The sequence below is a fragment of the Uloborus diversus genome, chromosome 6 (genome assembly GCF_026930045.1).
Source record: "Uloborus diversus isolate 005 chromosome 6, Udiv.v.3.1, whole genome shotgun sequence".
In the NCBI taxonomy this organism is placed as follows: Eukaryota; Metazoa; Arthropoda; class Arachnida; order Araneae; family Uloboridae; genus Uloborus; species Uloborus diversus.
This window is the reverse complement of record NC_072736.1, coordinates 59,353,450-59,376,056: the sequence shown is the minus strand read 5'-3', so window position 1 is coordinate 59,376,056 and position 22,607 is coordinate 59,353,450. Positions and strand designations below refer to the sequence as shown.

The window sequence follows — 22,607 nt, the reverse complement described above, 5'->3', positions numbered from 1 at the left end:
TTCTGTATCTGATTGTACTATTTTTTAGAGACACAGTATTAAAAACATCGAGCTATTATAAACTATTACATGTCGATGGTTAAAAATGCCAAGCTAAAATTAATAAAAGAGCGATCAGTCCTAGGTTTGTTGCCATTCCGCATGTAAGTTCCGTTGCTCCGTATTTACATGAAGGTATGCTTCTGAAGTTCTGACAATGACATGACAATCTCTTCTTCATCGCAACCGCAACTGTGACGCTGTTAACCGTTTCTTCACTTCAAACTCCCCCGTAGATTTTGTGAAAATTCTTGAATTAAACTAAACTTTAAAAGGAGTTAGAAACGTAAATATAGAAAGTAAAGTTGACTTGGTGTTTGTGTTGAAGAAAGATTAGAGTTTCTTTCAAGATAGATAAAAAAAGAGGCAAGTTGGTTCTAGACTAAAGTATCAATCTCTACTCAAAGTATTGATTTGCAAGTATCCCTTTTTTTTATTAATGAATAATTGTTTTTTTTCACATTCGTTTCATAGGAAGAAATGAGTGCTAGGGTATACATAGGACGTTTAAGTTACGAAGTAAGAGAGAAGCATTTAGAGAGGTTTTTTAAAGGATTTGGAAAAATTCGTGAAATTTTGATAAAGAATGGATTTGGCTTTGTGGTAAGTTGATTTTTTCGTTCTGGATATTATATGTTTATTGATACGACATTACACTTACGCTGCTCAGCAGTCTGAGCATACGTTTCCATCATAGTTCCCGAATATTATTATTTTTTTTACGTAATTAACCGGGCATGTGTTCTTTGTTTTCAACTTAGCTCTGTTTTTAGCTGTCAAAAGAATCGGTATTTAGATGGGCATAGTCGAGTGTTAATGGTCATGTCAGTCTAGTTTTCAAATGATTATTCAATTTGGTTTTGTCGTGATTGTAATTTGTGTTATTATTGCTTTATAATAGCATGAACTTACAGAATTTATAATGTTTAGGGATAAAGCCAAGTTTGTCTTCCTTTTTTTTCGATTAGGGGTTAGATTTTGTGGAAAAAGAAATTTGATTTTCAAACTCCTCCTTACGTCAGAAAATCTTTTCATACTTCTCCATGTCTTAGAATTTCACTTATCTGTCAAAACAATGTCAAGTGTGTTGAAAACCTTGTTTGAAATTTCAAGCAAAGACTGAAACTGGTTCTGGAGATTGTTGAAAGAACTGACGATGTGACGTGAAATCTTAAGTAAAGCTCTGAGTCAGGAAACCAGCCTGGGAGGAATGGCAACTTACACCTAAGTGACTGATAATGTTTGAAATATTTTTTCAATGTCCCACAAAATTGATGAGCTATGAGTTCCTCAGAATTCAGTGTGAAGTATACAACCATGTAGTGTGTGTTACAGAAGCATGCTTGTATGAATCTAGTCATAATTTTTTCAGATGGTTCGATTACAACACTCCAACAGTCTTTAGTGAGGATTTCATATTTGGAAGATTTTTTCCTGTTGCTTGTTTAAACTTGAAAATTGTCATTTCTGAATAAATTGCTTTCTCTAAAAATTTCAATGCCACAGCTTGCACCACGGACGTCCCCGGGCACCCCTGTTATATAATTATATGTACAATCTATGCATAAGCTGGTCATAAAGTCAAAAAAAATCAAATTTTCAAAATTAATTTGAATTTTGAAAATTTGAGTTAAAATTATGTTTTTCTCAATCACGAATTGCGACAGGACCCTACTCATTGGTTAATACCCCACTCACTTGTTTCTAGAAACAGTTTGTCCCTCCTTTTGAGCGGTTACGTGTACACAATTGTGTATGTGTAGGCTTGTGTGTGTGCGTAGACCTGTGTGTATGCACGTTGGCGTGTGTGTATGTGTGTAAAGATGCATGTGTGGATGTGTGTGAGTGTATTTGAGCGTGTGTGTGTAGGACATGGACGCCACTGTCCAGGAGCAGCGGCTACCGGGAGGAGTCGCACCTGCAGAGGACGGTGGGGTTGAAAAGGGGACCGGACATCGAGAAGGGTCAAATGAAAACAATTAGCAATCGTGATTGCTCAAAAAAAGTTTAGTGTTCTTACTGTTACGTTCTTGTTATCATAACTTCTCTCCTTTTGTTTGAGTATGAATGTTTTAAAAAACTCGACACATTTGATCCGAATGGGTTATACTGTTTCCTTCTTTTTGTCCCAATCAACATAAAAGACCTTGTATATTTTTGCTTGAAGATGACATTTAACGAAAGAACTAAAATGGAACCTCAATCAATGTTAATTCAAATTGTAAATTTTTTGACTTGCAACCGCTCACTCTCACTCCTATTCAAGTAAATTTTTTTGGTTCAAAACGTGTAATTGTCATTTTGGGAAGACACGTCTTTTCCATTTTTTAAAATTTGTTATTCTGTTCATCTTTTTCAGTACTAAAACTTTCATTTTAGTATAAAGTCAAGGTGTCATGTCAGAATGCACCAAAAAACATAAATTGCGGAATACTGAATGTGCAGCTAAAATTCTAACTGAACATTTAGCTGAATACTGAATGTTCGATTAAATTTTTTTTTTTATCATGCAATTTGTATTTTACTTTTATGCCAAATTAAAATGGAAAATACTTGTCTATATTGTGTCTTTCATGCAATGTAATGCATTTCCATATAGGGCAAAATCAAACTAACGAACGTACCATTTGCAAGAAAAATACAGTAAAACCTCGCTACAACGCTATCCGATACAACGATAAATCCCTCTACAACGATAATATTTCGTGGTCCCGGTGAACTCGCATAGGAATTAATGTTATCCTCCTCTCAATATTGCGATATTCTCTACAGCAATAAACCTCTGTAAAGCGATGTTTTTTTAAGTTTTCAACCCCTCTTTATTACGATAATTTGGTTTTCAAGTACAGTAAAATCATGAAAGTAACCCCTCCTATTTTCAAAAAAAAAAAAAAAAACTTAAAACTTTATTTTTTCTTTAAAAATGGTTAGCTCCAAGTTTCGCGCTACATTTTAAACAATGCGTTTCCAAAATGGCGTCACGCTGGAGATAGTTCATTTTCACAAGTCAAAACAAAAATGCACCTTCCAAAATAAATAAAACAGCAGTACAATCGTATAAATTTCTTTTGCAACACATATGAACAAAAAGAAAAGGCGCCCTTGTATCAAAAGGCGTCTAGACCAAAGGAGTAAAGAGCTGAAACTGCCCCCCCCCCCCCCCGAAATTCTTCTTTTATTTTGTTTAAACCACAGTGTTTTTTTTTTTTTTTCTTTTTTGGGAAAAGAAAACATGCACATAAAGAGGGAAACTAAACATCTAAAAATGCTTGCCAAGTAAAAAAAACAGAAAATGTTCATTTTTTTTTTTTTTTTGAGTGAGTGGCAAATGAAGATGATCCGAAAAGGTGTAACATTCCCGTCTGATTGCGTCATCACTGTCACATGATCGACGAAAACGAAAGATTTGATTTTATTTACTAGTGTATTTTTCCCTAAGATGGCAGGGAGAAAGCAAATTTCATTTCAAGATAAACTCAACGTCATCAGCGATATTGATGAAGGAATGAAGCAGGTTGATGCAGTTAAGAAATATGGATTATCTCAATCTACAGTTGAGTCATTCCACGTCAAATCAACACAATTTGGAGCAATTTTAGGACGCACCGTCACAGATCTGGATGAAACTTGGTACATCAAGAGATTTAACCTAGTTATGAATGAAAACGCTAAAAAAAAAATTTTCTTTCTCCTCATTTAGCAGTTATTAATTATTGATTATTCAAATTTTTGTTAAAAAATGCTACACTTTGAGACTGTTAATCCTTGTTTTCTCAGAAACTATAAAAGATACAAGCCTGATATTGGTCTTGTTTTAAAGCTCTTTTAATCTGCTTCAATTTGATATGCAACTTAATGAAATTCAAAATTTTTTAATTTAAAATTAAATTTAAATAAATTTTAAATTTTAAATTTCTCAAAAACGGACAATTTTAAAAATTTGAAAAAAATCACAAAATTACTTTGTGTTATCCTCTCACATCTCACTAAGTTTCATATTGGGATCTTAATGGGATCAGTTGATACAGGGAGGACAAGTTTCACATATCTGCCAAAATATGGGTTATTGTGCTGAATAGTTATTATTTTATGTGCAAAAAAAATAAATAAATAAATAAATATGCTTCATACATGTTCACTTTTTTATGCAGAACTGTCTACTAGAAAGTTTTTCTTAGCACGATTTGTTCCTGAAAAATAACTCATTAATGAAAATATTAATCATCTAAATCTCATTTTATTGAGAAAAATAAATTAAAAAGAAATAAAATTTTAAAATAGGAAACGAAGAAAGGGAAAAAAAGGAAAATATTTTCTCTTAGGATGTGAACTTAAAATAATCCACTACAAATTCAGATCTGAAACAGTAAGCTACCCTTTTCACCCCCTTTGCTAACAAAATGAAACAGACTGGGGGTGGCTATTGAGAATGAGATCCAATGGTTTGTTCTGCCTCACTGTTTTTTTCTCCACCTGTCACTGGTTTGGGATTGACAAATTTTTCAACATGTTTCATGTTTTTGCTTGTGGAGTTCAGTCAGCAGTACCGTAAAATCTCAAAAGCACCCCCCCCCCTTTAGTTTCAAAAGATAACTTACTAATTCCAAAAAAAGGGGGGGGGGAGGTTATAATCAAATTTTGTTTTTGTAAAATTTGCCAAAATAATTGTTTGTAGCAATATTAATTTTAGAGTACACAAAATAAATAAGTAAATAATAGTTACTATTAATATTAAAGAAAAGGGAGAAATGAATTAATAAAAGCCTGTCATAATTTTATGGCATGGGGGCGACAATATTTTTTTGAAAGAAAGGATTTTGCACCTTAAGTTACCAAAACCCCTTCCAAAAATAATCAAAAGCAGTACACTCACATGAACTTCTTTTGTAACACATATGAACTGAACAAAAAGAAAAGTGCCCTTGCATCAAAAGGCGTCTAGACTTTTGGAAGGAATAAAACTGAAACTATTTTTTTTTTTTTGCAAGATCCTTTTTTTTTTTTAAGTCATAGTGTTTTCTTTTCTTCTTGTTGTCTTCTTTTAGAAAAGAAAACCAGCACATGAAGAGGGAAACTAAACCTCTAGAAATGCTTGCCAAACAGAGCATAAAATGTTCATTTTTATTTATTTATTTGGGGAAGGGTGAAGGGATGAAGATGATCTGAAAATTTTTAGGAGAGGGGAGGGGGAGGGTATATTTGGGATTACAAAATGATCCTTCCACAAAAAAAGGGGGGGGGGATAGAGGGATTCTTTCTGGTGTTTATAATACTTTCTTGTTCTGTAATACACAATTCCTGTTGAAACTATCTTCAGTCAGCATTCAAGCCTTGTCTTCTGCTGTGCAAACTTCATTTCTTTAACTTTCAGTTATTTTATTTCATTTCCATTATTATTTTAATTTCATTCAATTTTAAAGTAGGTGTAAGACATTAGAAGGTTTTACATTACTATTAGCAGCTCATTTATAGTTTCCTGTGCTAATTTAATAACTTAGAATAATATTTGAGTAATCCATCAGAAAGGTATTTTGTCCAAAATGCAGAAACTTTGATATATGTAAAACTTGTCCTCCCTGTATCATCTGATCCCATTAAGATCCCAATATGAAACTTGGTAATATGCTAGAGGATAACACAAAGTAATTTTGTAAATTTTTTCAGAATTTTAAAATTGTCCATTTTTAAGAAATTAAAATTTTAAAATTTAATTTAATTAAATTTTAAAATTATTATTTTTTGATTTTATCAAGTTGCACATCAAATTAAAGCACATTAAAAGAGCTTCAAAACAAGACCAATTTCAAGCATGTATCTGTTATAGTTTCTGAGAAAATGAGATTTAACCGTCTCAAAGTGTGGCATTTTTTGATGAAAATTTGAATAATTAATATTTAATAACTTTTGAATGAGGTGAAAGAAATTTTTTTTTTAGCATTTTCATTCATAACTGGGCTAAATCTCTTCATGTACCAAGTTTCATCCAGTTCTGTGACGGTCCGTCCTAAACCGTGTGATGACCTGACACGGAATGACCCAGTTGCAACGTTCCTCAAGAAGAGGAAACATATTGAAGATGCTGTGAGATCAAATTCAGTTAATCCCAAGCGAAAACGACTAAAAGTCGCGACTAATGAAAACATTGATGCTGCCGTCCTGAAGTGGTTTCAAGAGATGAGGGCAACAAATATCCCAATAAATGGAATCTCTGCGGACATTTTTTTCAAGTCTTCCATCCACAAACGGGGATCATTTTCGTGCTTTGGACTCAATGTATACCTTGTTGGTTGACTTAACAGTCAAAAAAGTGGCCAAACAAACAAAAATATTGGATGTTTTTCGATAAAAACGGATTTGAGATATGTTTACGAGCTTATTCTCGGAATTTATTTCAATTGATAATAATATTTAATCATAATTAACACCTTGCCAATAAATGTATTACAAATATACTATATATAAAAACATTTACACCTAGGTAATGCATATACTATAACATTTAAATAAAAAGAACATATTGTATTATCAAAATATATAGGCCCTCGATATAACAATATATCCCTCTACAACAATATATTTCTTTGGTCCCCAAAATATCGTTATAGCGAGGTTTTACTGTATAACAATTCATTATGTTTTCTAGCTCATTTAGTTATTTGTTGGTTAAGATTTTGCCGTGTTTACATCAAGTCCAACATTTCCTTTCACCCTGTACAAGTTTTTGTCCTCATGCTTAAAATAAATTTGACAACTATACATTTTTGTGAATGGTAATGGATGTAGGTACTATTTTTAAACAAGACTTTCAATAGACGGCTAGTGTTGTTCAAAAATCTCTGATTCACTGTATCTCACAAGTGAAAAAATATTTTTCTTACAGGCTTAAGTGTACTATGATTTAAAAACAATCAAAACTTGGAAATAATTTTTTTTTTATTATAACAATAAAAATTATTTTGTGTCGGTAACGGACTCACCAACAGTGGTAACGGACATACCTTTTCCAAAAGATTAATAATAAGAATGAAAATAATTGATAAAAAAGTGTGATGATTAAATCAAAATTTTAATACAGGAATTTAAAAATAATGTTGAACTTGGTTGTCAATACTTGAAAAATTCAATAGATCCATAGTATGAACCAGTATCATAATAAAGTAGTACAGTAAAACCTCGCTACAATGATATTTTGGGGACCAAAGAAATATATTGTTGTAGAGGGATATATTGTTATATCGAGGGCCTACATATTTTGAAATACAATAGAGTACTCCATTTTTTAATGTTATAGTATACAATATCTAGGAAGAAATGTATTTGGGTGATAATAAAAATCCTAAAAATATTATGTCTCGGGAGCTTATCACAAGGATTGTTTGACCTACAATTTTATTTTCTTTTCTTAATAGGTAGAAATAATTTTTCCGATGTTATTACCTTCCTATTGAAACAATAACTCATTTTTTTCTTCCCAACAAAAGTTTTTGAATAACCAGAAAGTCACTCTTTTGTCATACCCCCATTCGTTTCTCAAATTATACTTAAATTATTCAAAAATGTTATATCAATATTCCCCAAATTTAATTTGTAGTACTAAATTAAACATACTTAAAGGTGTAAAAAAACATCTTTGAACTAAATTTAATTATTTAAATAATCAAGTAAATTCATTTTAAAGTTTGTCCCCAGGTTTCATGTCATTCTCCTGTCCTCCATAGGAATGAGTTCAATTATTATAGATTTAAAAAAATAATTTTTAATTTGTTCTCCTAAACCTTGCTTATTATCACCATTTTGTAGGATTTTTTGAGTATTTTGTTAATATGATTTGAATGCTGTTCTTACTAAAAATTTTGAAGTTCAAAAATGGGTATGTAACATTTTAATAATTCTTACAATGGTGAAAAGGAATAAGTACACAATAAGCAGTAATTCTTCTCTTGTCGGAGAAAACGGGAAAAAATGACAAAAGTTGATAAAATAGGATATTTTTCATTATGTTTTAAAACCAAATTATCGTAATAAAGGAGAGTTAAAAATTTTAAGAAAATCGTTTTACAGGGCTTTATTGCTGTAGAGAATATTGCAATATTGAGAGGAGGATAACATTAATTCCTATGCGGGTTCACCGGGACCACGAAATATTATCGTAGTAGAGGGATTATCGTTGTAGCGAGGTTTTACTGTAGTATAATGGAATGATAATATTCAGTACGTTGTCTAAATATCTCACTGTTTTCAGTTTTCTTTAAATATTGCACCTTATACCCAACATCCCCTCACCTCAGATTTGTAAGTTTAGCTATGAATAACAGTTCTTTGCATTTATAGTTGCAATTTTAACATTGACAAAATGATCCTAATTTTTTAGTATTATAATCATTTTCATCCTCTTCACAGTCTGTTCTGTAAAATTTTGCACTCCTTCATTTTATCTATTCCTGAAGATTCATCAGGTACAGGATTTGATAGTCTTTTATAGTTATATGTAATGTAGTATGATGTAATATGTAATGTAAACCTAGGATATTAGGTACAGCTATTATCGATTTAATTATGTATTTTTGGATTGACCTCCATTGCAAGTGGAACAAATTCTGAAGCAGCATTAACTATGCCTTGAACTTGGAGCCCCCCCCCCCCCCCTTTGCCGTTAAACATTCCTTTCCTAAGAAAAAATACAAAATAGTTTAAAGTGATTTTGAGTGTTTAATTTTTCAAATATGTGAAATTCAACATCAAACTTTTTCTGTTTAAGATGAAAAAATATTTTTGTTTGAGTTTCTGAGAAGAAACTCCATCTGTAAAGATTCACTCTTTAATATCTGAGATAGGTATAATCTCTTCATTTTTCCATAATCTAAACAAGCAGAAACGGATAGGATTCATGTATATCTAGTATATAAAGTATTTTGAGAATTATCCCACTAAGCACTTAGAATTTTCTTTTGACTTTTTAATTAAATTTAAGAAATCTACCTATGAAACAGCTTTGTTCACATGCAAAATACATAAAATTTAAGATATCCACCTGTGAGACAATTTTGTTCACATTCACTTTGCTTTACAAGTTTTCTGTACTTTAACCATGTTTACCATACACATGAATTAAGAATGGCTTTAGTATCTTTTTCAGTAATATTTCAAGAGCAAGAATGACAAATCAATATTAAAAACATTACCAAGATAAAAAAAAAAGCTTTACGTATTTAGAACAAAAAATAATCAAAAACCATCTAAAAATGGAGAATCTGAAACTGCCTAATTTTGGTAACGGACGTACTGGTACGTCCGTTTTACCATTGATTACTCAATTATTTTCATCAGATAATAATTATTTTTTAGTATAATGTTATTCAATTGAAACAAAAAGTAAACTCACAATTTGGGAGTTTTCTGCTAAAAATTAAATTAATAGCATCATTTTAAACCGAAATTAGTGAAGGACATACCAAAGTAATTCAGAAAAAATTTCCTAAGCATTTTCAGACATATTAAATCTATTGTTAAAAAAGTTGTTTGAATTATTCAAAATGTTTGAATATTATGCAAATAAGACATTTGAAAAAAAAAATATATTTGATATTTTCCTTTTTAAATACATAATCTAACTTATTACCCTTGCATACTGCTGTTTCTAACTCTATTGATAGATGCCTAACCATGAACTCAAAACCAAAAATCTATTGCAAATATAAGCATTATCAACACATTTTCAAATTCATATGCAAGCTTTCACTTTAAAATGAGGTATCATTCAAGTTTTTACAGCAAATTTGAATTTTTGAGAAGTAGTTTGATTTGAGATGATTTTGCCCTATAACGTTCTAAATTTATTCACATAAATTATAGTAATCAATATTTAAAACAATTTAAAATAAAATAAATCATTTCAAAATAAATTGATATAGTAAATTGCTAATTTAGTTTATGTTTATCTCCAAAATTACTTATTTTTTCTGATTTGTGATTTGATTACTAATAATCATGATAACATGGCATATTAGATCTATTTCAAATAAATCTAAAGAAGTTCTTCTGCCCTTATATAGAAGTTTGGTAAGACCCCATTTGGAGTATGCTGTTCAGTTTTGGTCTCCTTATCTTAAGAAAGACATTAATGTATTGGAAAGGGTTCAAAGGCGGGCTACAAGGCTAATAAGTGGACTTTCCCACTTAGATTATGATTCCAGGCTTAGAAGGCTAAAAATGTACAGTCTTGAGCAAAGAAGAGACCGAGGGGACATGATCAGGGTTCGTACGCCCTTGAAAAACCTTGAAAAGTGCTTGAAAAAAAAAAGTTCATTTTCAAGTGCTTGAAAACCTTGAAAAAGTTTTAAAACCTTGAAAAAGTTTCTTAGTGCTTAAATTCTCTCAAAAATCAACGAATTGTGCTTAGAATTTTTAAAAAAGTATTTCACCAATGCAATTTTCTGAACATGTGTATGCAACATCGCGAAAAATTGCTTCCGTGTTTGGGATTTCAATCCTTTTGCATCTTGTAAATATTTTGATGTTTTTTACATCCGAAAGATATTTTGACATATGGTACCTTAGATTAGTTTATTTTTTGTTTAATTTCATTAATTAACAAAGAAATTAATTTGGAAACCATGACAACATTGAACTTACTCGGATTTCGCGGAAAATTGCTGTTGTGTTTGAAATTTCAATCTTTTTGCATCCTGCAAATATTTAAATATTTTGGCTAATCAAATGTTAGTTTCGCATATGCTACCTTAGATTAGTATATTTTTTGTTTAATTTTAATCAAAAACAAATAAATTTATTTCATGGGAAACATGCCACGTCGAACGAACTCAGACTTTGCGAAAAATTGCTTCTCGTGTTTGAAATTTCAATCTTTTTGCATCTTGCAAATATTTAAATATATTCACTAATCGGATGTTATTTTCATATTTGCTACCGTAGATTAGCATATTTTATGTTTAATTTCAGTAAAATATAAGTTTATTTTATGGGAAACATGACAACATTAAACTTAATTCGCGAAAATTTGCTTCCCTTGTTTGAGATTTCAATCCTTTTGCATTTTGTAAATATTTTTATATTTTTGGCAATTAGTTGTTATTTTGACACTGCTACATCAGATTAGCTTATTTTATTTTTATTTTAATAACTAAAGAGTTAAAGAATCTAGTATCTTGGTCTTGTTTAATTATTTGCTTATTTATTTTTGCAATTTTGAATGATTATCTTTACCTAATTTTTGGTCATAACAGATTTTTTTTAAAAAAAATTTAAATTTCAGCAGTTGAGCATCTAACAAATTAACTTAAAGTTTGTATTTTAAATATAAAGTTGATTTATATAATTTTATTTATAAGTACATCATTTTTTTTATGTCTATTAAAATAAATAAGGTGTATAACAATGTGGTTGTGTTATGATTATTCACTTGAAATCCAGTAGTGTTCGTTTTTATGCTTTTACCTCCCTATATCTCCAATTTTCCCCTTTTCCTCAAATGTTCAAAATTACTACTTTATTAAGGTTGTGGGTACTTGGAGCTTACTGAAAAAGGCTTTAATCAGCAAAGGGGTAGATAGCTTAAGGAGGGTCATTCATCTTCATTTGGATCTAATAAATTGACCAGTACCAGCCTAGCTAAGCCCAGTGCCTGTTGCAGGTTATCAACAGGCACTGGGCATGGTATTTCTATGCAGAATATTTTGACTTAATAAACTATTTTATGAATTGTATGCATAGCAAAAGTTATTGTTGTACATATGTATATTCAAGTAAGAGGGGTCTTAGTTTTAAAAATTATTCCCCCCCCCCCTCGCTCCATTTTGCTCTTTGAAACTTTCAGGTAATTTTTTATGAACTCACAAATCACAATTACACCTGAATATTATTGCCTTTCTAAATTTAAATTCTAATTTCAACAATAACCCATTTTTTCCCAAAATAAAACTACTTTTGTCATAATATATGTCAACTTCTTGTGAATCTTTTCAATTTCGAAATATGGCTCTATAAATCTCAACTTGCACATTTATTGTCTATTGCAAGTTAATCAATGAAAGTTGAATAGACTCAAGTTTGCATTCAGAGTATTTATCACTGCTTAAGCTGCTTTTGTATATTTTGAGGTGTAGAGACTGGACTGTGGACTTTCATAAACTTTTCTTACTTCCTAATTTTTAAATTTACTCGAGGACAGTTGAAATGCCTTATTGGCTGAACAGCTAATAAATACATATGAATAATTGATTTGCATACTTATAAATTATTTGCAAACCTAATATTTTTAGAACTTTATAGTGCAAACTGAAATAACTTTCTGGGTAGTGTTTTTGTCCTAACCGCCCTTATATTGTACCACTGTATAGATATTGGAAATAAATGTTGAAACTGGGGGGGGGGGGAGTGACTTCAAAAACTCATCTCTGGCAATGCCATTGAACTTGGGTATTTTAGTTTCTTCCCATAAAAGTTAAAAGCACTTATGAAAGGTTTTTTTTAAGTATTAATTTGCTGATACTAGAAAATATACAAACTTCTGACTGCTGCAACCTTTGAAAAACCTCAAAATTAAACCTCTTGGTATCTGCTTCTCTTTATGACCAAACTTTTCAAACATTTTCAGAAAAACTTTCAACGCAGTAGATCTTTCATCAAAGCGTCTCTCGTTGTAGAAAAAGCAATTTTGTTTTCCTATACTTTTTTGTATTATTGCCTTATTTCTATGTGTTTGTAGTAAATGAAATCTGCATACAATATTTTTAGTACAAATTTATGATATTGCCTTGAAAACAATTTTTTACCTTGAAAAGTACTTGAAAAGTGCTTGAATTTTTTTCTGCCTAAAGGGTATGAACCCTGATGATTCAGCTGTTTAAATTTATTAAAACGAAAGATGTTACGGGGCTAAAGTTTAGCACTGAAAACAGGACAAGGGGTCATTGTTTTAAGCTATTTAAATCTCAGGCTAACATGGATATTAGGAAAAATTATTATTTTAGCAGGGTAGTGGAACCTTGGAACAGCTTACCGGAAGAGGTGGTAATGAGCAAAGGAGTAGACAGTTTTAAGAGGGCCATTGATCTTCACTGGGGATTGTAAATGGACTAGGACCAGTCTAGCTGGGCCCAGAGCCTGTTGCTGGTCGTCACTTTTGTATTTGTATTATAAAGAAGAGTGCATTTAACTGACATTCAAATGCAAATCTAAAAGTGTGTTCATGAAGTCTAACGAAACTCACTGCCTTAACGAACAATAACTCTTCTGTTTTCCATTACCTGCATTCACTTTATGAACGATCAGTTAAAAATAAAGATAGCGGACGTAGTTTAACAGACAACGCAGTTCATTGCTTTTTCGGAAGATATGTTTTTTGAAGTTAGTGATGAAAAAAATGACTAGAGGATTCTTTTGAATAAAATAAAAAGAAAAAAACAAATTACAAGATTCCTTTCAAATAAATTCCATCTTAATTGAGATAATTTTTTAGATTCCATCATTGTTTCTTAGCGCAGAACAACAAATAGTACATTTAAAAAAAAAAAAAAAAAAAAAAAAAAAAAAATCACACATTCTATTTTTTGCTCAACTGTTTGCAAATACTGTTAATTTTTTTAAAAAATCTGAAAAAAAAATGTATAGAAAACAGTCTCCTGTTTACTCTTAAATTGGTGTATCTCCCGGTATATATGCAGAAAATAAGTCAGGCCGATACTTTTTGGATAGAAAACAGTTCACTATAAATCTACTAACTTTTATAAAATCAGATTTGACCTGATTTGAACAAGGTATTTTGAATTATTTCTTGATGAGTTACAGGAAAATGCCAAATGTGTTTTTAATTTAAAATATCTGACACATCCCCCCCCCCATTAAGAAATAGTAGGCAAAATAGTGTATTTAAATTATTTGACTGAAAGTGAAGTACAATGCATTTGTAAAGGCTTTTAAAATTCAAAACGCATTATTATTATGTTTATTCAGGGGTCGAAGTAGTCCTATATTTCCTATATTTTCAAAAAAGGCATCAAAATCGTCCTTTATTTCCTATATTTTTCAAAAAATGTCCTATATTTCCTATATTCCCGTTTTTTACCCAATATATCTTTTAAAAGGAACAGTAAATAAACTTTCTGACATCGGATTTTTCGTTGAAAATATATGCCCAAATGAATTTCAAATTAAAAAACTCAACTGACTAAATCCTACAACAGGCATCTTCACTCATTGGCTACAGCAATGTGACGTCACTCTATAGTGGGTGGAGTTTCGAGAACTAAATCTGAAGTTGGTTTTAGAATTTTGCGTTTGGGGGGGGGGGGAGGGAGGGCAACAGCCATTTGTTTTGTTTTCCATCATGGTTTTCGTTGGTATATTTTGTGTTCAGTGCATTTTCTGATCGGAATGTTCTAATCTTCTTTTTGCAATTTTTTTTTTGTGGAATTTTGGGATCGTGGAATGTTAGTTCCTTATGATGTTAAAACATAGTTTGTGGTAATAAGTGGAATTATAATGGCAAAATTGCATCGCTCAACAAAATTTCGTGTGGAGTGATTGAATCAGGAGGACATTAATTTGTACAAATTTTGGTGCATAGTGCACTAAAGGCGAAGATGATTTTACCGCTTTTTGCCATTTTTGCAACTGTTCAGTGCCCATAAGCAATAGTGGATTTTCGCAATTGAGACTGCATGCTAAAACATTTAAGCATAAAGAAAACTCTGAAAAACGTCAGAAGGATCCTTCTCAAGCTCTGTTTGTTTTTAATATAAGTGGTAAAGGGTTCAGTTTAGATATAAAATCAAAGAGCAGTGGAATTAGTACTTGGATCATAAGTGGGAAAGAAAAAATAAAAATTTATCTTTGTTCAAATTTTGTTTAGTTATTTAGTCTGTTAAGTACACTGTTTTTTCAAAAATATTTCTTTCAACTACAGGAAAGTCATTTCAGATGTAAGTTATAATTTTGTTTGAAATTTTTTTTTAACGAAATGATTTATAAGAATAACTAAGTAATATATGATATGTATTTCGTTTTTCATAGCGAAATTATTCATATAATGTGTCCTATATTTGTCCTATATTTTTTGTGGAAAATGTCCTATATGTGACAAGTCGGTCACTTCTACCCCTGTTTATTGTCAGTTGGTCTAGAACTAGTGATGTGGATCGGGTAAATACCCAGTGGGTAGGTAAATATTTTTTGGGTATTTACCCAAGGCCTGGGTAAATACCCTAAAACTGTTTATTTTACAAAAAAATGCAAAAAGTGAATGAGAATTTTTTTTTAAAATCTAAATATGAAACAATTGGTAAAACTGATACATACATATGTATTACAGTTTATAATATTTTTTATCGAAAGACTTAATGAAATTATGAAAGAAACATATCACGAACCAAAGGATCTTTCTTTTCAATGCCATAATTGAAGAAGATGTTTGCTTTTTTTTTTTTTTTTTTGTAACCAGTTAAGCTTTTTACTTTTTGTAAAATTGCTTTTTATATGTGAAATTTGGCTATCAACATTGTTTAGGCATATCCAACACATTTAATGTGAATATCATATTAGATTGCTGAGTTGTTTCACACAATAATTCTTTAAATATGTGATCAAAATACAAATTTTAGGGAAAAATTTATTGTTTTGTATATAGTTGGTTATACAAGGTGTTTCGTTTTAACCTGCAAGACCTTTATTTTTGCAACCGTTAGTCCTAGGTGCTTACTTCCAATTGCAAAAATATTCAGATGCAGAGTAAAGATATTGGAAGTTTGAAGCAAAAATAAAAATGAGTCAAAAACTACAAAATTTAACTTTTTATACAGCTCTAGGTCCCCTAACTTATATTTAGAGAAATGATCTGAATTTAAAACTTACTGACACAAAAAAACTTGACATTTGTGCAATGAAAACTCAAGGAGATATTCCATTTGAAAGTTTTAAGGGACCATGCAGAAGAGATTAGAACTTATTACCCTTTCAGAATAATGACAGGTTGGCAAAGTAAAAAACACAAGGTATTACATTTTTCATTTCTACTCAAAAATTCATGCAAATGTTATGCCGTGATACGCAAAACATGCTGCAAAACCTTGAACAATTTGAAAAATCACTCTGCACACATATAATTTTATATAAACACTCATTAACTGCTATATTTTCCCCCAAAAGATGTTACTGACGGCGAGTGTAAAATGGTGTAAGTTACAAAACGCTGCGTTTCATATCTCAGTGAATATTGGTCGTACTAATGTCAAACTTTTTTTGTAATTGTTTTTCAGTGGAGATTATTTCCCTAAATATCAATAAGTCAGAGGATCTGGGGCCCGTGTAAAAAGTTAAAATTTGTATTTTTTTAATCATTTTTATTTTTACTTCAAATTTTCAATATCTCAAGTCTGCATCTGATTTTGAACATTTTTGCAATTGTAAGCAGTGGCGCCGACTCCATGGGGCTTGAGGGGGCCCGAGCCCCCTCAAAAATATTTTTGAGGGGGCAGAGCCCCCCCAATAAATCAAGAAAATTCTAAGTTACATTATGCTTTCTAAACTCATAAATTTATCTTTTATTTTCCTTGTTTGAAGATAGTTTACCTTGTAAAATATATTCAGTAATGAGTTAAAACAAATAATTATTACGGTTGTGTAAGCAGGTTAACTGAAAACGAGCGGTGCGAATGATGATAGTGTTACAGTGCTGCGAGTACTGTAAAAATTTGTCCCAGTGCGCGAACTTACGGGTCAAGTCTGTTGCCGGTGGGCAGCGCTGCGGCGCGCTCACCTAAGTGTTTCTGATCTGGAAAAATATATATGAGAGTTTGATTTGTATATAAAATGGGAGGCGTGATAGTTTTGAATACTTTTGGGAATCGTGTTTAAAAGAAAACCTTCACAAAATGATGATCCTCCCTTCCTCGGAATCGACGTGTACCAAAGAAGTATGAAAACAATGAAGGCAGCTCGCCGCACACTTTCAAAATCCCAAAGGAAAACATTTGACTCACGCTACTTATGCGAAATAGCTATAAACACGATTTTTTCTCCAGTATTCAGACCTAACGCGAATTCCTCACCGCAACACGAAAATTCTCGGAAGGGAATCGTGGTGTGTTCGTATGAGCTTTGTTACTGGTTACTAAAAAATTTTTTTTCATGAATGTATCTTTATCCTTTTACCATCAATGAGAGTAGAAGTTCCCTTTTCATTTTAAATGCGAAAGTTAATGAAATATAATGACACCTAAGAGCGCTGTTTCATCTAAAGTTTGTGAAGATAAAAAGAGAAAGTTTCATGACAATTAAAGAAAAGCTAGAGCTTCATGAAAAGCTGATGGTCAACTAAAAAATGCGTTGAAGGTAGCACGAGAATTAGGTATGAGTGATGATTCTTCCGTGCATACAATTACAAGTCAAGAAAAGGAAATCCGTAAAAATTCACCGTCTTGCAAAAATTTATGAAAATGGAAACTGCTCATGTATTGTGTACGAATATCATTAATTGATCGACTGTACAGTACAACTAAAGATGCATTTGCTTTTCTTACTATATACTGTGTCTACCGTATACCGGTTTATTTTTTCTTTCTTTCCCATTAATCATTGATTTTGTACATCGTAGCAGTATTTTATGTTGAATAAGACGTTTTTTTTTTAAAATACAAGTAAACATTCAGTTCTTTATGTAAGAGACAGTAATGTACAGTTAGTTAAGAGATGGTTTTTAACAGTTTGAGGGGGTGTTTACAAGTGTCTAAAATAATTGGGTACGTTTATAAAAAATTTTACACATACCCTTTTCCACAACGCGAAAATTCGACCTACGCGAGAGGTCTTGGAATGCATCCCTCGCGTAAGACGGGAGTTGACTGTACTACAAGGCAATATACATTGAGGTTTGTAAAATGGTGCAATTTTGCATTATTGGGCGATTTACATCAACTGGACGCACACAGGTCATTGCAGTTGAACAAGAGTGCTTGCTTTTATTAAACAGAGGTGAAAGAGAAGAGAACATTTTGAAAAATCAACTGAGTTTTTCAAAAATGACCTAGACATTGAAAGACTGCGTTTACACTTGAATATGTTAGCCGATGTCACTAATGTAAAAACAACTGGTCTTAAAAAGCATGCGTAAATTAAATTTCCTTTTTACAAAAATACTGTGTGTGTTTGTATTTATTTCTTCCGTTTTTCGAAGCCAAAAAATATGTGTCGGGCTTGTCGAGTTTTCGAGGTTCTAATGTTGATTATATGATTTTAAAAAAACTTTAAAATTCACTATTTTTCATCTCAAATTTAGAAAATGTCCTGCGGCATGCCCCCTTTCCCCCGATATTTTTTAAGTCGGCGTCTCTGGCAGTGCCCTTCAATGCAAGTCAAGCGCCCTACCTTTTCCATGCCTAGCTACGGCACTGCATGACTCCCCATAAAATAGAACAAAAAAATGTCTCTTACTAAGACAAGTGACATGATCTAGTTGAACCAGAAAAATTTGTATACCAATTTTTGGATTGTTTTACTTTGAAAACGCCATGCCACATACTATTTGTTTTTTAAATTATACACACCAGAAAATATGTAAATTGGCATTTTCAAGGCACAACAATCGACCTTTTTTTTTTGGGGGGGGGAACCTCCATGGGATTACATAACCCCTTAAACCCCCGGTGATGACTGGGCCAGCCCCCCCCAATGATTTTTGCAAGTCGGCGCCCCTGATTGTAAGTATGCATCTAGGACTAACGGTTGCAAAAATAGAGGTCTTGAAAGTTAAAACAAAACACTCTGTATATATACATAGTGGAATACATACAGAAAAGTATTTTAGTTGAATATAAATTTTTGAAATAAATACCCGGGTAAATACCCATTTTGGGTATTTACCCAGGTATATACCCTGGGTATTTACCCCTAAAAATAAATACCCGGGTATTTTACATCACTATCTAGAACAAATAAATAATTAAAGTGTGAAGCATTTATTTCGATTTCTTTTATTGAAATTTCTCAATCCTGCAAACCCTGATGTTTTCTCGCGACAAGATTTCATATGCTCAACAATAAACTTATTATGAAGCAGGGTTCATGATTTTTTTTATTTAAAAAAAAAAAATCAAAAATGTCTGATTTTTTTTTCATTTAAATGGAATTTTTTTGATTTAAATCGGATTTTTTTTTTAATGTTCAAAAATTTGTAGTTATCAATTAATTACTTTACATGTATGAACATACTATATTTCATACAATAGATGAATGCAGTCATCTTACTGTTAAATTAAAATAAGTTCTCTTAACTATTCAATAAATTTTTAATATTTATAAATACGTTATAATGCGTTGATGTCATTTTTTTATGCTTTGCTACAAGATAAAGGTTTTCATTAGTATGTACTTTTTAGTGTAAAATAATATGTTGAACAATTATACTTTTCTTAACCTTTTAAATACGGCGGTACAGCATTAGTACCACAAAATAATTTGGACCTTACTACGGCGTCGGTACAGCAGTTGTACCAGGGGTAGTTCCTTCCCCCCTTCGGCAGGTTGCTTGCGAAGGGAAGTTTGGAGACATTCTTCGAAGGATTAGCAGTGCTCAGTGAAGCATGCAGAGCAGGTGCTGATGAGAAATTTGGCAAAATGAAGGGGTCTTCTTTATCTTGGCGCATTTTAGCTTACCTTTTTGTTGTATATTTGGAGCGTCTAAGTGGGAGAATTTTCTTCCCTTTCTTACTATTCAGATATCGAACTCGATTTCCTCATTTGCTCTAAATCTAATGCTTTTTCGAAAATGTATCGTAGAAAAGGACTTAGTGATGAAGAAATTGAAAAACTTATGAATGATTTAGATAGCGAGAATTATGCAGATAGTGATTCCGACTGCTTGGAAGAAAGTGATATTTCCTTATTAGAAGAATCTTTTAATGGAAATGAATCCTTAAACACAACGAATACATCTAATGATGAAAATAATTTACCTAATATGAATGCAGCTGATAAAAAATTTATTTGGAAAGGGCCAGCTGAAACAGATGAAATTCAAGTCCACGCATTTACTGGAAAAAATGGAGTGAAATCAGGAGCTGAACCCGGATTGAAAACAGAGATTGATTATTTACAGGTTTTTCTCTCAGAAGCCGTAACCACTTTATTATGTGATGAGACGAATCGTTACAGAAACCAAACAACTGCAGCAATATCTTCGATTCTCTCAAAAAAGAGGAAACATGCTCCTGATTGGACTGCTGTCACTGCTGAAGAAATTAATGTATTTTTTGGTTTAGTTCTTTTGATGGGTCATATATACAGAGACTCAATTTCTGATTATTGGTCGAACGATGAACTCATTGACACTCCAATTTTTAGAAAAGCCATGACTCGAGACAGATTTCTTGAAATTTTAAAATACTTGCATTTCGAGAACAATGAATCAAAACCTGGAAAAAATAGTAGTTATGATAGACTGTGGAAAATTCGAAGAGTTTTTGAATTATTAAACAATGCTTTTAAGTCGGTGTATGATCCAACGGAACAATTGGCAATCGATGAAGTAATTGTTAAATTTAAAGGTAAAGTACTGTTTCGTCAATATATACCAAAGAAACGGAAGCAGTGGGGGATAAAAATGTAAAAAATAAGCGATAAAAATGGATACACGTATGACATGAATGTATATTTAGGAAAAGATCAGGAAAATAAAAAGATTTCCGCATCCCACAATGTGGTAACAAAAATGGCCCAATGCGTCAAAAACCGCGGACACAAACTATACATGGACAATTTTTTTTCTTCACCAGAGCTGTTTTTAGAATTACATGAAGATTTTAAAATTAACTCTTGTGACACCATAAGAAAAAACAGAAAAAGTTTCCAGAAGGAAGTAAGCAAGAAAAAAAATGCAAAAAGGTGAAATAGTTTCACGTTATTCCTTAGGAACGACAGCATTATGTTGGAGAGATAAGAGAGAAGTATATATGCTAAGTAATATGCATAAACCGCCAACTAATAAGGAACTGATTGGTAACAACTCCAAACCAGAAATTATAAAGGACTATAATGAAAATATGGGCTTCGTGGATCTCAGTGATCGCATGGCAAACAGTTATACGTTTGGGAGACGATCCTTAAAATGGACGAAGAAATTATTTTTTCACCTCTTGGATCTTTCTGTACTAAATGCTTATATTTTATACAAATTAAGTCATCCTCAAGAGAAACACAAAGATTTCAGGATGAAGCTAATTCGTCAAATGATAGCTGCAAATGGTTCAAAATTAGAGAAGAAAGTTGAACGTGTAAACAAGTTTCCATGTCTTGATATGATGTCGCATTGGCCCTCTGATGGAAAGAAACGAAGAAGATGTGGAATGTGCGCCAAAAAAAATGTTCAGAAGCGTTCTACAATAGTTTGTAAAGCATGCAATGTTGCGCTTTGCGTGGATCAAAATTGCTTTGAAGAGTACCATTTAAGTATGCAACAACTGAATGCCTAAACAAATGAAAGCAAGTTTTATGAGTCTAAGAAAAGGCCGTGGTTGCTTGATTGGTAAAGATTTGGATTTTTTATTGAAAAATCATAGATCCGATGACTGCCGGTCGAAGTTCCACCGTGTACGCTAATGGTGACTGGTGCACGTTAAATCTGTCGTGGTCACAAAGTCCTCCAAGTTCCCATTCCAAATCAATACCTCTGGAGGTGCTGGGCCAGGAGTTGCTCGGCTCCTGGTCTAGATCAAAAAATGACATTCAAAAGCTTAATCCACAAGTAGTGGAGGGTACGGGGACCCTCCCCCGTACTAACCACTATTTGTCAATTAAGCTTAACATTCTGAAAATTAGATCACTTAATGTCACACACACACACACATAAATATATGCTATATGCCTACCACTCATTAATCCCACAAACTGTTTACACAGTTTCCATTGCATCGTTTCCTGACACTAAAACACTTAATATAGCTGTTACAATTAACATGTTAATAATGACTTCACTTTTTTTTCTCCTCGTTATGTACTGAAATGTCTAATTCAATTTTTATCTGCTTCCTAAACTCGAAGGCATAAAAAAATTTCAATGCGCAATCTCATACCCTGTCACAGTTAAATATTCCATAATCAGAAAAATTAATAATCACCTAATAGCTTTTTTTTTAATGCAAAATTTTCACATATATCTTTTAATTCGTAGAAAAGAAAAAGAGTCATACTATTAATATAGCACATCCCCTATAGAAAACCCTGATTTATCTTCGGGCGGTGAAATTTGTTTGAGTTTCTTAAATTAACCAAAATGTAAATTATAGTTGGTTTTTTTAACTAATTTCAAGCTAAAAAATGTTGACGATCTATCAATTAGAAACACGAAACACGGGCATTGTTTAAAAATTAACACCTTTATTTTGCGTCAAGATGTTTCAGCGATTTAATTGGCTGCTGTTGCACCTTAATCAAATTTTTATAATTTATAGTATCAAATTGGGATACATTACATATTAGGGATGCAACGAATAGTAATTTGGCCGAATACCGAATATTCGGCCATAGTCAAGGCCGAATATTCGGCTATTCGGCCGCCGAAT

The 22,607-nt window shown here is 31.8% G+C and overlaps 1 protein-coding gene across 2 annotated transcripts in view; it reads left to right on the top strand.

Moving 5' to 3' along the window:
- The first annotated feature begins 253 nt into the window (after window positions 1-253).
- LOC129225255 (serine-arginine protein 55-like) overlaps window positions 254-22,607 on the top strand; it is a 51,757-nt gene continuing 29,403 nt past the window's right edge. For both annotated transcript variants that reach the window (XM_054859839.1, XM_054859838.1), the window contains exons 1-2: window positions 254-405; window positions 514-642. In XM_054859839.1, coding sequence (XP_054715814.1) covers window positions 520-642 — 123 coding nt within the window. In that variant the 5' untranslated portion in view covers window positions 254-405; window positions 514-519. The remainder of the gene's footprint in view (window positions 406-513; window positions 643-22,607) is intronic.